At 43.2% G+C, this 14263-nt stretch overlaps 1 protein-coding gene across 1 annotated transcript in view; it reads right to left on the bottom strand.

Annotated features, from left to right (window-relative positions):
- ppp2r2bb (protein phosphatase 2, regulatory subunit B, beta b) overlaps positions 1 to 13696 on the bottom strand; it is a 62121-nt gene extending 48425 nt beyond the window's left edge. Inside the window, exon 1 of the mRNA XM_029250995.1 lies at positions 13416 to 13696. Within this exon, the coding sequence (XP_029106828.1) occupies positions 13416 to 13494 (79 nt within the window). The 5' untranslated portion in view covers positions 13495 to 13696. The remainder of the gene's footprint in view (positions 1 to 13415) is intronic.
- Between the last annotated feature and the right edge of the window lie 567 nt (positions 13697 to 14263).

Raw genomic sequence — 14263 nt, 5'->3', positions numbered from 1 at the left:
TGACTTACGATATTGTCGACTTACGATGGGTTAATCAAAACATAACCCCATCGTAAGCGGGGGACCGTCTGTATTCTAAAACTAACAACTGTTAGGACCGTCACACGTGCTCATTCCTCTACATTTACGCTTCCGTAACATTTCCTTAAATACCCATAAGACTTTTTTCTGAAACTCAGCGTGTTCAAGGCATATTAATCCATTTAAACTTTCAACTCTACCAGGGCGATGGGAAAGAAAGAAAAGGAAAAACTAAATTAATCTTGAAAAAGGTTTACTAATAACATTAACATGTAAATAATACTGCAAAAAGTAACTGTTCAGTTTGCAGTATACATTGTAATAGTTATTGTGAGAGTCATTCATTCTGTCTAATAGCGAACAGCTGTGTTTCTATGATAACCTCTGTCAAGAAGCCATCTGTGGTTAAATGAATAAGCCTCTTTTTTTCTGATGCAGCATTCCCACAATGTCATGAAGTCATCTAAAATCAATAAGCCAAGAGAAGTCTTTCCAAAATCAGCATCCTTGTTTATTTCTGTCTGCTATTATTTTATTAAATATCGGAATCTGTAAGAATCAGTAAAACTTCAAACCGATTATGGCATTTCATTGACACGTTCCTGGAATGATAGGTTGCATGGAAGAGAAATACGTGCATTTGTTGCCAGTGAGAAGCAGAAAGGATCTTTTCTCTGGTCTCCATGACTTGCGCCCTATAAAACTGTCAGCAGTTATGGCTGTTGCTCAAATAGCACTCTATGACGGAAGGATGGAGAGCATCTGTCTCTAAACAAATCACAAAGGCAGCAAATTATTAACATTGATGTACAAAGGACTACAAGCAGAACTAATTAAGGGCATCAGGTAATGTAGTGCTTATAGCTTTGGACTCGAAGAATGGACCAGATTTCTGGACAAAAGTAGCTCTTCACTAGTACAGTGTCCATCTTCTGAGGGGTGACCAGCAGTACCACACAGCTGACCCATTTTCCAAAATTCAAAATTTTTAAATTAATATAGCAGCAGAAGAACAGATAGCTTTCATTTGCATCACACTCAATTGTTACACAGGCATCTAATTACATGTCAAAATCATATTGATAATCATCATTAATTTACTAATGTGTGTTTTACCCAGTTATTACACTTTCGTACAAAACACCGACTGTGCAAGAAAGCTGGCAGCTTTTAGAACATTGTGACTTATTACTTTTTTCAGTGCGCGTGATTTGACAATATAGTAGCTGCTTATTACATTTTTCTGGATTTAAGAAACTAGGACTCCGAGTACTGAAGTGGAGTTTCCACTCTAGCTCTTTAATAACTGCAATAATCTGTTCACTTAAGAGCGCGCTCCAGTGACGGCCCGTATTGGGACACTGTCGTGCGCACAAAGAATCCACTGTGAACGGACCACTACAGCTAAGCTTTGGTTATATTTGGTACAGAACTCATGGGTGATTTTTTTTTTTTTTTTTTTAAATATTTTAAGCATAGCACCCGAGTTCTAGGAGAAATTAATATTTTACGAACCAAACCCTTTGTTGTCCTACAAAACAAAAATGGGCATTCGGAGAAGGGGGGGGTGGGAACATGTGGTTGCCATGACAACTCGATAATCACGGCAATAGTTGTATCCCCCCTCCCCACGGTGTAAACACATCACTCAATAATAACGGTAGGATCATTTAAATTAGAGTGCAGGGATTAGGCGTCCTGTTGAAGCTGAAACACGGCTACTGGCCACGGGGACATTTAGCAGGCGAGCGGGATCCACTGTCTGACTGCGATTACCATATGTCACATTAATTCACCCTGTTGGTAGGCATGCCTACTCCAAGGCAACCCGCAGCGCTCAGAATGTTACATTCATTCCATGCCCATTGTAAGAGGTACTTAGCTGCAGCTGGCTGTATTCAGACGTTTCCCCGCGAGTCCTTCGCACAGCCTCGGCAATGTCTTTTACAAGGTTAATCCCTGCAGACAAACCATGTGCCCTTAACCCCGTGTTTGAGCTACACTAAGAGCCATAACCTTGAGGTTTTTTTTTTTTTTTTTTTTTTTTTTTTTTTTTGACATGCTCTTTTTTTTTCCCCTTTTTAAATCAAATAACTGGGTAATTTCACAATTTTTCCATCGGTTCGGTCATCTTAAATTGATGAGATGCCTTCGCTTCGAAATGCACAACACAATTTTTGTCTTCGGAAGTCTGCCACACGTATTCACTTCCTGGCAGTAGAGCTGTATTATGTTGGAGCACCATCACCTGGACGGGAAGTAGAGTTACAGCGACGATTCTAGAACTGCACACAATCAGCAACGGGCACATTTCACCAAAATCAGTCTTCTCCAAAGCAGCACAAAGCAACTCATGGTAACTATCTAGTTCAGGGAACAAAAGACGTGGGATTCAAACCCGGGACCTTTGATCATAACATGACGGCTCAAACTGCATCTCAGACACAAGCTCACATGGAAAGTTCGCAAAAGTCAATCCATAGCACGGAATGCAACCAATAACCAACCAACGTCAACAACCGCTTGTCCCGAGCGGGGTCACAGCGGGCCGGAGATTTACCCGGCAACGCAGGGCACAAGGCCGAAGGGGGAGGGGACACACCCGGGACTGGATGCCAGTCCGTCGCAAGGCACCCCAGGCGAGGCTCGAGCCCCAGACCTGCCATACAGCGAGCACTGGCCAAACCCACCGAGCGATCATGCCCCCAACACATGGCATGCATTTTCAGTCCATTATAGAGTAGAATTATAATAATGCAACATAAACTAAATAATACACAGCCGCTGGAGCGTATAAGAAATATCACAGCAGCTGCAGCTGGCAGCTTGAAGAATATTCATATCCATGCAGAGCTGCTTGTTTCTTACTGCTTCACATCTTCTGTGCCACCTGCAGCATGTGACTGTGCTGCGCTCACATTCATTAGGTCGCACCCCATCCACCAGTATACACAGTGCAGTGTGTCAATGCGTGTGGGTGTGTGTGATCTTTCCCTCTCCAACTGTACCCTGCAGTGGGAGATATGACATGAGAACATCATCGCATCTTAAGAGATTTTTAAATAACGTAGTTTTGCAACCCCTTATACACAGGCCTAGGCAGTTTTTTATTACAGTCTTATTTATGCTGTGTGCTTATTATTCCACTCGCACTTGATATTCGGGTACTTTTTGGACAAATTCATACCAACCTGCAACGTCATTATAATGATTACAAGCAGTGAAATTATTTTGCATAGGCTGTCTAACTGGGGGAGGGGGGAATTAAATCAACAGATAGATTTTATAGACATCACAGGACATCTGTCTAGCTCCCAGGATTTGCCAAATTTATGTTCCATGTTCCCTGTATTAATCACTGAATCACTAAACACAATTAGTTATTTCACCCTGTAAGACTAAGGCAAGATATTCAAACTCACGATAAAATCTGCAATCATTTTGAGGAAATAAACAAACTGGTTAGGTATTTAAGAGGACTGTCAGTGGCAGAATGATGAAGAATCTGTAGCAAAACAAACTAAACCAACAGTAAGTGTATTTTGACCCCCAGTTTATTTTTATTTTCAACACAACTCTGCTGTCAGGTAAGAGCCCTCCAGTTCGGGAGCACAACGGTGTCAGCGCGTGGGGGAAAAACTATTTTATATTTTGCATATAAAAAGTCAAAAGACTCAGTCTGACATATGATAGAGGTAATCAGACATTTACATTTAGTCTGTTGGGCTGTACAAAATTCCCATAATTTCTTTAAAAGCATGCTTTGTGTAAACAAATGGAGAACCTCTGAAATGAGACAGCTCAATATCTAAGGCAGGGATTCTGATAACATTTTCACCACTGATTGGCAAACAAATATTCTAGCAATTATAAACAAGCCATAAGCCTTTTACGTCTGTTGATAAGTATCAGAAAAATTCGGAGGTATTGGGTCAATTATGAGCATCATAGGAGACTGGCTCTCTTTTGCATTGCTGCAAAATTATAGCATAATGGTGACTTTTTCAGTCTTGCACAGCAATGGATTCAGGTTGATTTGTCATGCTCTCCAACATGTTAGCCAACCATAAGTGAGGCTAAGCCAGAGGGGTCTCGGCCCGTGCCCGAGATAAACCTCGCGTTCCCACGAATGTGTCCTGCTGACAGCAGGTATCGATTGCGCTCTGTGGGAATGTGCTCAGCTCAACGGGATACTGTGGGATGGTGCTGCCTGACGGCCAGCGCTCGGTGTTTGAGCTGCAGATCACGGGCTCAGGACACCTGGGCCGAGCGGACAAGGGGATGGATAGCCTTGTTATTTCACCAAAACAAGTTACTAAGTAAATAAGATATTATTACGTCTTTGTTTACCTGATGATGTCCACTTATTCAGCTGGATAATATGATTTGGGGGAGGGGGAGGAGAAAAAAAAAAAAAAAAAAAAATCAAGGTAAACGTGTAGCTCAAAGGTAGCATAGCTTGGCCACTCCTGGAACTTACACAAGCAACCATCAGGTTACCACTCCGTTTTTAACCACTATGCCACTTGACATTCCATAGTCTATCCCAGTAACATAATAAAATGTTTTAAACCACTAAAAAGGACATGCTATACCATGTTTTAACTATATAAAATGATCGGTTCTCCCCTCAAGGGTCAGCAAAGCAAACAGCCACTTATGCAGTACTTGTGATATCGTCGAAGGGACAGCATAAGGATGGACATGCCTGCGTTTTCCTGCCTTTCCCCAGAGGCGGGCAACTCGTCTCTTCTTTTAACCTGTGAGCTCCTGAAGCAACATTGATACACTGACAAAGAGGACTGGTGTTGTTTTAAGATAAGTTAGTGTGTCTGCACAAAAAGCTCTGTAGCACATGTAAAGAAAACACTCAAAACCTCAAAGCATCTCTCCCTAAATGGTTTTACTAAGAATTACACTAACAACCGTCAACCACTATGAGACATTTAGCAAAGCTCAACAGCACATAGTGAATGGAAAGCAAACTGGGGGTGGGGGGGTTGCAGTAGAGTATTTGAAAAGAAATACAATAGCACTTTAAAGCGCGAGTACACCTTGGTGACCTGGCCAATGGTTGCATAGCACAAACTGGACCGAAGGGTTGAAGCAAAGCATCCCGTAAGCATCCTTACATTTCTAAAAGCTGTTTTTTTTTTTTTAAGGAAAAAGAAATAAACCTCTGGCCAAAGGAGTGAAAAATAGAATAAGAATGACAAGAACTTACTGTAGTTAGAATGAACAATCGCTGCTCGCCCATGACACCTCTCAATGTCAGCGCTGCCAGAAGAATTCCAGCACAGCAGCATTACGACAAGAGGACAAAGTAGGTCTTCACATTATTCTCCATTGTTGATTTTGATGGAAAAACACAATCTCCGACACAGGATGTTGTTTTCCATCTCATCTGTCGATTCAATATTAACGACAGCTTGTCCACTGCATGGTTACAATAGTCTGGAGCCTGAAGAGGAAAGGAGTCCATAGGGAGTGAGGCAGCATAGACCCTGGACAGGACACCAGTCCATTGCAAGGCAATCTGTCACACACACACACACACACACACACACACACACACACACACACACACACACACATATACACAAAGGAAGAGTCACCAATTTGATTGAAACACATGGCTTTGAACATTGAAAAGCACAGCACCCCAAGAAAACCCACATAAACATGCAAAGTCCCCGCAGAGCTGGATTCAAACCCACATCCAACCCCATTGCAGTTATACTGTATAATCAAAATGACAATCCTACAGAAGGACATCTGTCCCGTCCTGTAATGTGTTTTACTGTCAACTGCTTTCAACCCTCAAACAACACAGAGTAAAAGACAAACTAATTCGTTAAGGAACTTGTTTTTGACATTTCAGGGTAAAAATTTCCACCTTTAAATCTTTAAATGTAAATAAAAATCAATAACGTTAGAAGTAAAAATAAATATACGTTCAAGTGTGTGATTACACAGTTTCACCTGAACACATAGCCCTGCTCTGTGATTAACATCTCATGTCCACCTTGAGTCAAGAGCTTTCAGCTTTCAGACATGTAAATCACTTTGACTCACAAGAATCTTAATTAGCCTTGAAAATATAATCCTCTCTACTTAATCCTACAAAACATGCATGAAAATAGAAAATAAAAAAATCCAATTCATTTCCAGATTTGCTGCCTGCATCTGCAATTACAAGATTATGGGATTATCTCAATTATAGCGGGCAAATATGAAATGAACTTCAAGACGTGATTTTTAGAAGCAACGTGAACATTTTAACATGATTGAGTATTCACACCTGTAAACTTCAAGGAAATGCCTACATGTGTCATAAAATGAAAAGAATGGATTGATTTCTGACGGAGAAACATGGATTCTAAGAGCCAAGTGTATTTATAACTCACGCATTGAGGCATGTTAATATTGTACCACAGGACCGTGTGTCCACACCGCTCTGGGGTTGACCGGCTATCTCCCTGTATGGTTCTTGGACCCGTGTGCCATTGTGACTAAGGAAATCGTTCTGCTCCAAACTGGCTAATTATGTCACCTTACTGGACTCTACACCGGTGTTACCATGAGTTACATCAGCACGCCTGACCAGCCTCTGGCAAGGTCAATCACTGTCAACTGCACTTGCACCACATTTCCACTTATTTCCACCAATCGGAATCACAGGAAATGGCCACGTGACCAATGGATTCCAGTCTAACAATTGGCATGGTAAAAGTTTGAGTTCTTGTCACATGGGGAGGGCCTCCTCTCTTCAGATATCGGAAGAAGTGATGGACAGCGAGAACACGCTGCACTCAGAATGATGATGACAATGAAGGTAGAAAGCACAGCATGTTTTTCGAGTGTTTCCTTGCCCCTAGGTGACACTGATCTCAGCGAGCCATTTTCCCCATCTTCTGCACAATTCTAAAGACAGCCAAACGTCACCTGCACCTCAACAGGAAAACGAGAAAGGACCCGCCATAGCAGGCGGCAGAAGAAACCTGGACATCTGCTGAGAGCAGCACAAGGCTAGTCAAACGAAGCTCACACTGTGCCCTTCATCCTCATTTTTAATGCTAATAATCAATTTAACTGGGCTCCTGCATGGGGCTCCTGTGAATTTACTACCGGCAAGGGGTGTTATTGCTCTGCCCTAGGACACGACGACTCCGACGGCTCCTGTGAAAGAGCAGCTGATAGCCTCGGATGATTAAATGTTAAATCAAGGAGCGACTTCAACTCCAATCCAAGCCAATCTAACCCGGCATGGAGGTAACCTCGTACAGCAAACCTTCACAGTTACACACAGGATGTGTGTGTTGGTCTGTAATCCTGAGCCACCAAGTGGCTCCAAATGCTGAGCAGCCTCACTGTTCAGGGTGGCTGTCAAATGTCCCACAGCAGCAGCATTATCACAGCCGTTCAGGTGGGTCCACGGCCGGTTAGCCAGAGCTCATCTGATATCACTGCTTTGTGGGCAGAAACATGGTTAAGGAAACTGACCTGGCTTCAAATATATTATGGAAATTACTTTATTTTTTGATACAGTGTTGACTTCTGGTAGTAATTTAAAAACACAGACACTATAGAGCAGTGGGTGTGTATAGAAGGTATACCCTCAGCTCATTATTTAATCTCACCAGGCAATGAATGAATGAATGGATGGATGGATGGAATACATACATCATAATTGCTGAGACTGAACATCAGAGGCTTAAAAAATCATCCAGCCTCCTGACTCCTCCTCAACCAGCTGCATAAGAGTCACATCTTCGATCTCTGCCATAGAATAAAACAAATCACCAAAAATGGTCAAAATTAGAGCCTGCTCTGCCACCGATGCAGATGCCACAGCTGGCAATGACACAAAAAAACCAGTGTTGCGTGTTTCTGAGCCAGAAATATAGATCTTGTTGTCTGCACTGCAATGACAGATGTTATTTATACAAAGGTTGCTGTCTTATCAGCTAGATGACTAAGCGCACGTGTTAAACTCAGATTATTTAAAACACCTTAAAAAAATAAAAAACAAAATTTGCATGCAGTAGTTATGCACTTGTCATCCACAGCTGTCCCAAAAAAAAAAAAAAAAAAAAAAAAAAAAAAAGCACATGCCTGCAACCAAGATTCCCTTGCAATTCAGTTTAACTGAAACAACAAATGAAGAGGTCTGCACAACCAGGAAATACAATTTACTCTGTCTTGCAGTACAAAGTAACTTAAGATCCCCTACATTTAATCATGGCTTCCATGCTCCAAAAAACATGCTAAAAAAATAGTTAATCAAAAAGCCATTTTTGTGAGACTCACAACTGATTGATTTAATTTTTTCTGTTCAATTTAAACTTTTCCTGTTATTCAAAACATGCAGCAAGTGGTAAGAGCTCTTATCGAAGCAGGTGGCCCATCGTCAGTGGAAAAAGATAACAGCCAGCCTGTCACTGCAAAGCTGATCACGTACTCCCGATAGCTCTGACGCTTGGACTGTCTGTATGTGTAGAAAGGAAGAGGGTGGTCCACTTGAAATATCTGTGATAACAACGAACGCTTGTTTTTCTTAACTGCGTGCTCCAACCAAGGCCCGGGATCACTGATCTCCAGAGGCCCCTGGGAACTAGAAAGAGGGGTTTGAGTTCATAAACTGAATCAATCCATGCCAACAGTTCCTTGATTGGGCTCAAATACAGCACTCCGAACCTAGTTGGGCCCCCAGTGTCAAATGAGATTGGTGGGCCTTGCTGGGTCTCCAGCAGAGGCTGTTACTGTTGGCAAGCAAGACTTGATCTCTTTATTTGTTCTAAGGGAACACCAAAACACACAGACCTACCCATCCACTCTATGCCTGTCCAGGAGAAAGCAAAGAAAGGCCCAATGAATTTAATGCAGTTCTTTGAGAGCAGCCTTCCATCACTAAACTGCATCTTCTGATTGATGAGGTTGATGAATTCCACTACAAAACTCTCCTCTTAGGACCCACAGAGCTCCTGCCAAGCCACGGATCATTGAGCCAGACCAAAGTAAAGTCAACAGTTATGCAAAGCAGACTTTCCCCCAAAGTCTTCTGCACTGTTCTCTTAAATGTCAACATGAAGATTGCCTTTTTTGGAAAATTCCAAATACAAAGTCAAACTGAGGAAGCCACATTATGCAAACGCAGCACATGCAACACTACACATTGCAGTTTTGATCAACAGAATGAGCAAGTTGCTACCCATTTGCACATTAAGTCCAGCTGCATGAAGAAATTACGGCAGCAGTGCCATGAATCTCTTTACGAACCCTCGGCCTATGGGAGGTGCAGTTCAGCAGAGTTCAGATGATTCAAGATGCAGCCATATTTTGTGATTCAAATTTAGATAAAATTGAAGAATGAATGAATCGATGCCAGATTTTCACACATTTACTTTCTACATCTAACTCAAAAAAGAACAATTTTGGCTGCTAAGTTTAAGCGCACCTTGAACTCCTTACGACCTTCTACTGACATTGTAATTACTAGAATTGTATGCTGAATGAATATGGCAAATTGGATCAAGGCAAATGCAACACTGAACATTCCAGAGCTTTAAATCCCACTCAAATCCTTTGCATTTACAAATATTCTTTTTCTTCAATAATGGGTAGCTTTTTTCAATATTGAACAACTGACAGGCAAACAAACCTCTAACAAGCTCTTTCTCTCTCTCTCTCTGTTTATAATAAAGCCCTCAACAAATAATATTTCTGCAAAGAAATCAAAGTGGAATACTACTGTTAACTAATATATTACCTTTGTCTATGACTGCTCTATCTAATGTTTTTTTTTTTTTCCCATTTGTATTACAGAAGTGCAGAGCAGTGGAGTACTTCTAGTGTCTCATTTACAATTCATAGGGATGCACACACATAAATTCTCTACCGGAAGAGAGAAAGTGGATGTTAAATGTCAAAAGAAGCAAAGGGAACATAATGTATGTCAAGAGGCATCAAACCAATGTTGTGACACAAGTCAACATATAGTTAATGCATTGAAGGCATCAGTTGTTTCAGATTTACTTCCTCGCCTGCTTTACCTCATTTTTATGCATGCATACATACATACATACATAGATATTACCATCTCTTTTTTCCTCTGTCTCACCCTCATCATCTGAAACGCTTGTTCCTTCAAATCAACACTATCTCTATGTATAGCCCTCATCAGCAAAAGAGGAAATCAAGAACTTTATTTTTTAATTTCTGCTATGATTATTATTTTTTTTCTTCTGGCCAAAAGCCACTAGAAATTCTACAGCTGGTTATTTGATTTCTGTAGTTAAGCTACCTCACTCAAAGGCACAACAGCCTGGACCCTTCTTGGATTACACCTGCAAGCTCCTAGCGAAAGCCACTCAGGACTATTATGGTATGGTATACTATACTATACTACACTACACTATACTATGCTTTACTATACTATGCTAGGAGTCAGTATTCTCCTACAGTCCAGAATAAATCCCAGCTGCAAGGGTGGAGAATCAAAAAGCTGGAATCCTCGAAACCACTCTTCCTCTTTACTCTCCACAGAAACTCAAAGGAAGGAGGGTGATGAGACAGAGGCAGAAGACAGGAACAGCAGCAAAGGGGAAGAAAGGGTTACTGCACCTAATAGTGTTTAGGTGACACTCTGCAAAGATAACAGGAGATTTAGTGCCAACAAACCTAGAAAGAAGCAGCCCGGGTTACAAGAACAACAATTATATGCATTCAGAACACTCCAGGATCTATAAGTGTTTTCACCTGAAACAGCTCTCTCATCTTCCACCACAATGGCCAGCTCATCGATCACGAGGCCCAGAGAGAGATGTTTTGGCTGCAGGTCTAACAAATCTAAAAGCTCTGAAACAAGCTACTGACACTGAGCCCTCCTTCCACTTTATGCCTGTTTTGTGCTATTAACTCAGCCTCTACTGGTCCTCAGAAACACTGCACGCATTCCTTTTGCGGAGGATACACCTTGAAGGGTATGTCGGCAAGAAGAACGCTGTGTGTTTTTGCCTGTCTGTTTGCGTGAGGGTCTTGGAAGGGATGAGTAGAGATTATATGGGGCAGCGCTAAGAAAGTCGAGGTGAAATTCCGGACTGCGACTCACGTAGACCTTGTCCGCTCCCCAACGCAGCCAAAAGCCCTCATTGCTTTGCTCTCCCAGCGATTACGCAACACGCAGCCGTAGGAAGCGAGAGAAAGGCAGGGCTGTGGCAGCTATCTCAGCAAAAAAGAACCAAACATCACCCCCACCCCTCCCCCAGCCAGCCAGCCAGCCAGCCAGCCAGCCAGCCATCCCCAATTCCTGCCACGCCACTCCCTCACACACCACGGCAGCTTCATGGGCCTCACTTTCCCATTGCCGTGACAACGGCCAAACACACCTCTACCTCTTTGGGGGTGCATTCTTAATTCCACATGCTCCGGCCATCGTGATGGCAACAGTCGCACACAGCTCAGCTGCGCCCTTTTCTCAGAGCGGCAAAAAGACCACGTCGGAAACTTCCACGAAAACTCCAATTAAAATCTGCCGTCTTACTTAGACAATGATAGCTAGTCAGTTACTGCAGTTACACACTGAAAACAGTTATATTGTTACTCAGCTCAGAATGATCATCTACAGCTGACACCCTCAGTCTCTGTAGTTACTCACCCTTACAAACAACTATAGCGTTGCTCAAACCAAATAACTTTTTTTAGTACCCATGTACTTTTTCAGATTCATTTGCCTAGAAGCTATAATGTACTTTAAAAAAAAACCTGAAACAAGATTCTAGTATTATATTACTCTGACATTTGAGTTCCAGCATCAGTATAAGGAATCAAATGAACTCTCAATATTGATTTAACACTGCTAAATTTACCATGCTGTAAAAGTATACTTATCAAATATTGGTGACATAGGGGCATTTTAAAATGTGGCCTTGTTAATACCGTGTCACAGAAGTTGGCTTTCCAAAAAGGAGCCTGACAGAAAATTAGATCAGTTTTTTTTTTTTAAAAAAAGGCCATTTTTAAACAAAAGATTAATAAATAAATCATGCAATATATACTTTTCCTCTGAAAATAAATAGTGAAATAGATATAGCTTTCTAGACAGGATTATTGTAATTATGTAGGGCAAGAGAAAGATTGTGATTTGGGCCAGTCACTGTATTCCTATTTGAATTCATTACAATATTGTTTATAATATCTCTCCTCCATATTAGTCAGAGACGCTAAAAGATTTTTTGCTAGAATTTTAGGTGACAAAGCAGGGAGAGTACTTTACAGCACTATATTTGCCTATTTATGCTGTATTTTTTATTTTTATTGAAACGGGTGAGGCCTGATGACACCAAGCGCTCCCAAACGAGAAGCCTTACAGGCCCTGAAGAAACCGCACTTTGTCCATGACGCATTACAGCAACGTAACAGTTTCTAAGGAACCCTGTTCAGGTTTCTGTCTAGGACTCAAACCTACAACCGCAGTTTCAGTTCTTTTCTCAAACCTAATGCCTGCTGTGTCCTTAGACATAGAGGGGGAGGGTATCTCCCATGGGAGGAAGGTCACATAATAAAATCCCTATAAATAAAATGAAAAGCTGAGGGTTGGCTGCATCCCGCCCAACCCAAACTGTAAGCACTGGGTACTGCCTGGGGGTTCTTGGGATGGGTCTCCCACAGAAAGCAGGTGTCCCAGGACAGACCTGCACCTCACCCTGGATCTCCATCATCGGCGCACAGCCGGCAGCCCTCAGTCGAACCTCAGCGGAGACACCTGGAGCGGAAATCTGGACGGACCGGGAAGAAGAGAACCTACAATGCAACAAGATCTTTACCGCGATGCTGCTCGGAACGATTTACCTCTTTCCCGGAGGTAAATCATTCCGAGCTGCAAAGTTCCAGAGCAACTTTTTTATCCTGTTTTTAATGATTTCTGGAACTATCCAAGCCTGAGGGAAACTGCGGTTGAGGGATTTTGTAGTTACCAGGGTTAAGTTCTCAGGTCTACTTCAGCTGGAACACAAGACAAGGCAAGTGAAGGGGTGGTAAACATGTTTCTCCGAGGTTCTTTAACTGTTCCACAGCCTTCCTGTTCTCGAAACAAGATCCCAGCGCACGGTTTGCTCACCTGGCTTGCGGTAACATATTAGTGGAAAATATGAGTTGCACATCTTCCCACCACCCCATAAATTATCAGATGAATAATTAAAGAGAGACGAGGAGTGCGAGAGAGGAGGGATGGCTCGGCTGGAAGGGGGAAGAACAAGGAAGCACAGTAACACACTACAGCCTGCAGCCACGGCGCTTCGCTCGTCTTATTCCACCGCCGCCGGACAGCGCTCACGAGCGCTCGCGCTCGCGCTCCCGTGCCGCGTGCAGTCGCGTAGCCGCAGCCGCAGCCCTACCTTCAGTGTGGCAGCTCGAGGACAGGATGGTGCTCGGAGGTCTGAAGAGGTACGGCAGGTACCGGGAAAAACATTTCATCTTTCGGTCCTTGTTTTGTTTTTTTTTTAAATTTTTTCTTTTTTTCTTTTTAAAGAGGCAGCGAGCTACGCTGTGGTCCACATCATCCCTCCGGCGGGAAATTCCACGGAGAGAGGTGTCCACGCGCCCGCCCGCGCGTCCCTCTTCTTCGCTGTCGGGGAAATTCGCGGCGGCGTCACCACTTTTGTGCTGCGCGCGCGACTGCGCTCGGCGCCTCCGGGGCGAGCTGCGTTTTCCGCGCGCGCGGCGCCGCCGCCGCCGCTCTCGCGCTCACCATACTTCCGTCCCTCCCAGTTGCGAGGAGGAGGACGCGCGCGAGGATACGTTTCCTCCTCCCCCTCCTCAAGCGCCCACAAAGGTGCGGGTCTGAAGCGGGGGGGGGGTGTTTATTTTACAGTGTGGTTTTCTGAAGCTCGGGCTCGTTAAAGCGTCAACTATTCCGGCGGGAGGTCGAGAGTCGTTATATTTATGTGGCCGTCTTTTCTTTTTCGCGGTTGTCTCACCCCACGCGGACACGCACGAGAGTGTCCGCCACCCGCGCGTGGTCCATCCAGACCGCCTGTCCACACCGGCAAGTGTGCCCTAGTTCGTCTACTTTCACATTTAGAAACATATTTCAGAAACAAACTTCAGTAAAAACCACCCGCGGACCCGACTTTATATGAAGAACTCATCTTTAATTTGAGGCGGCGCGAGCCGAAGGAGTGCTCGCTCGCGTTACGTCACCGCAACGGCGCATGCTGTGTTGTTGTTAGGAAATGTCACATGT

This window comes from Scleropages formosus, chromosome 4 (genome assembly GCF_900964775.1).
Source record: "Scleropages formosus chromosome 4, fSclFor1.1, whole genome shotgun sequence".
NCBI classification, from domain to species: domain Eukaryota; kingdom Metazoa; phylum Chordata; class Actinopteri; order Osteoglossiformes; family Osteoglossidae; genus Scleropages; species Scleropages formosus.
This window is presented reverse-complemented; position numbering and strand designations above follow the sequence as displayed.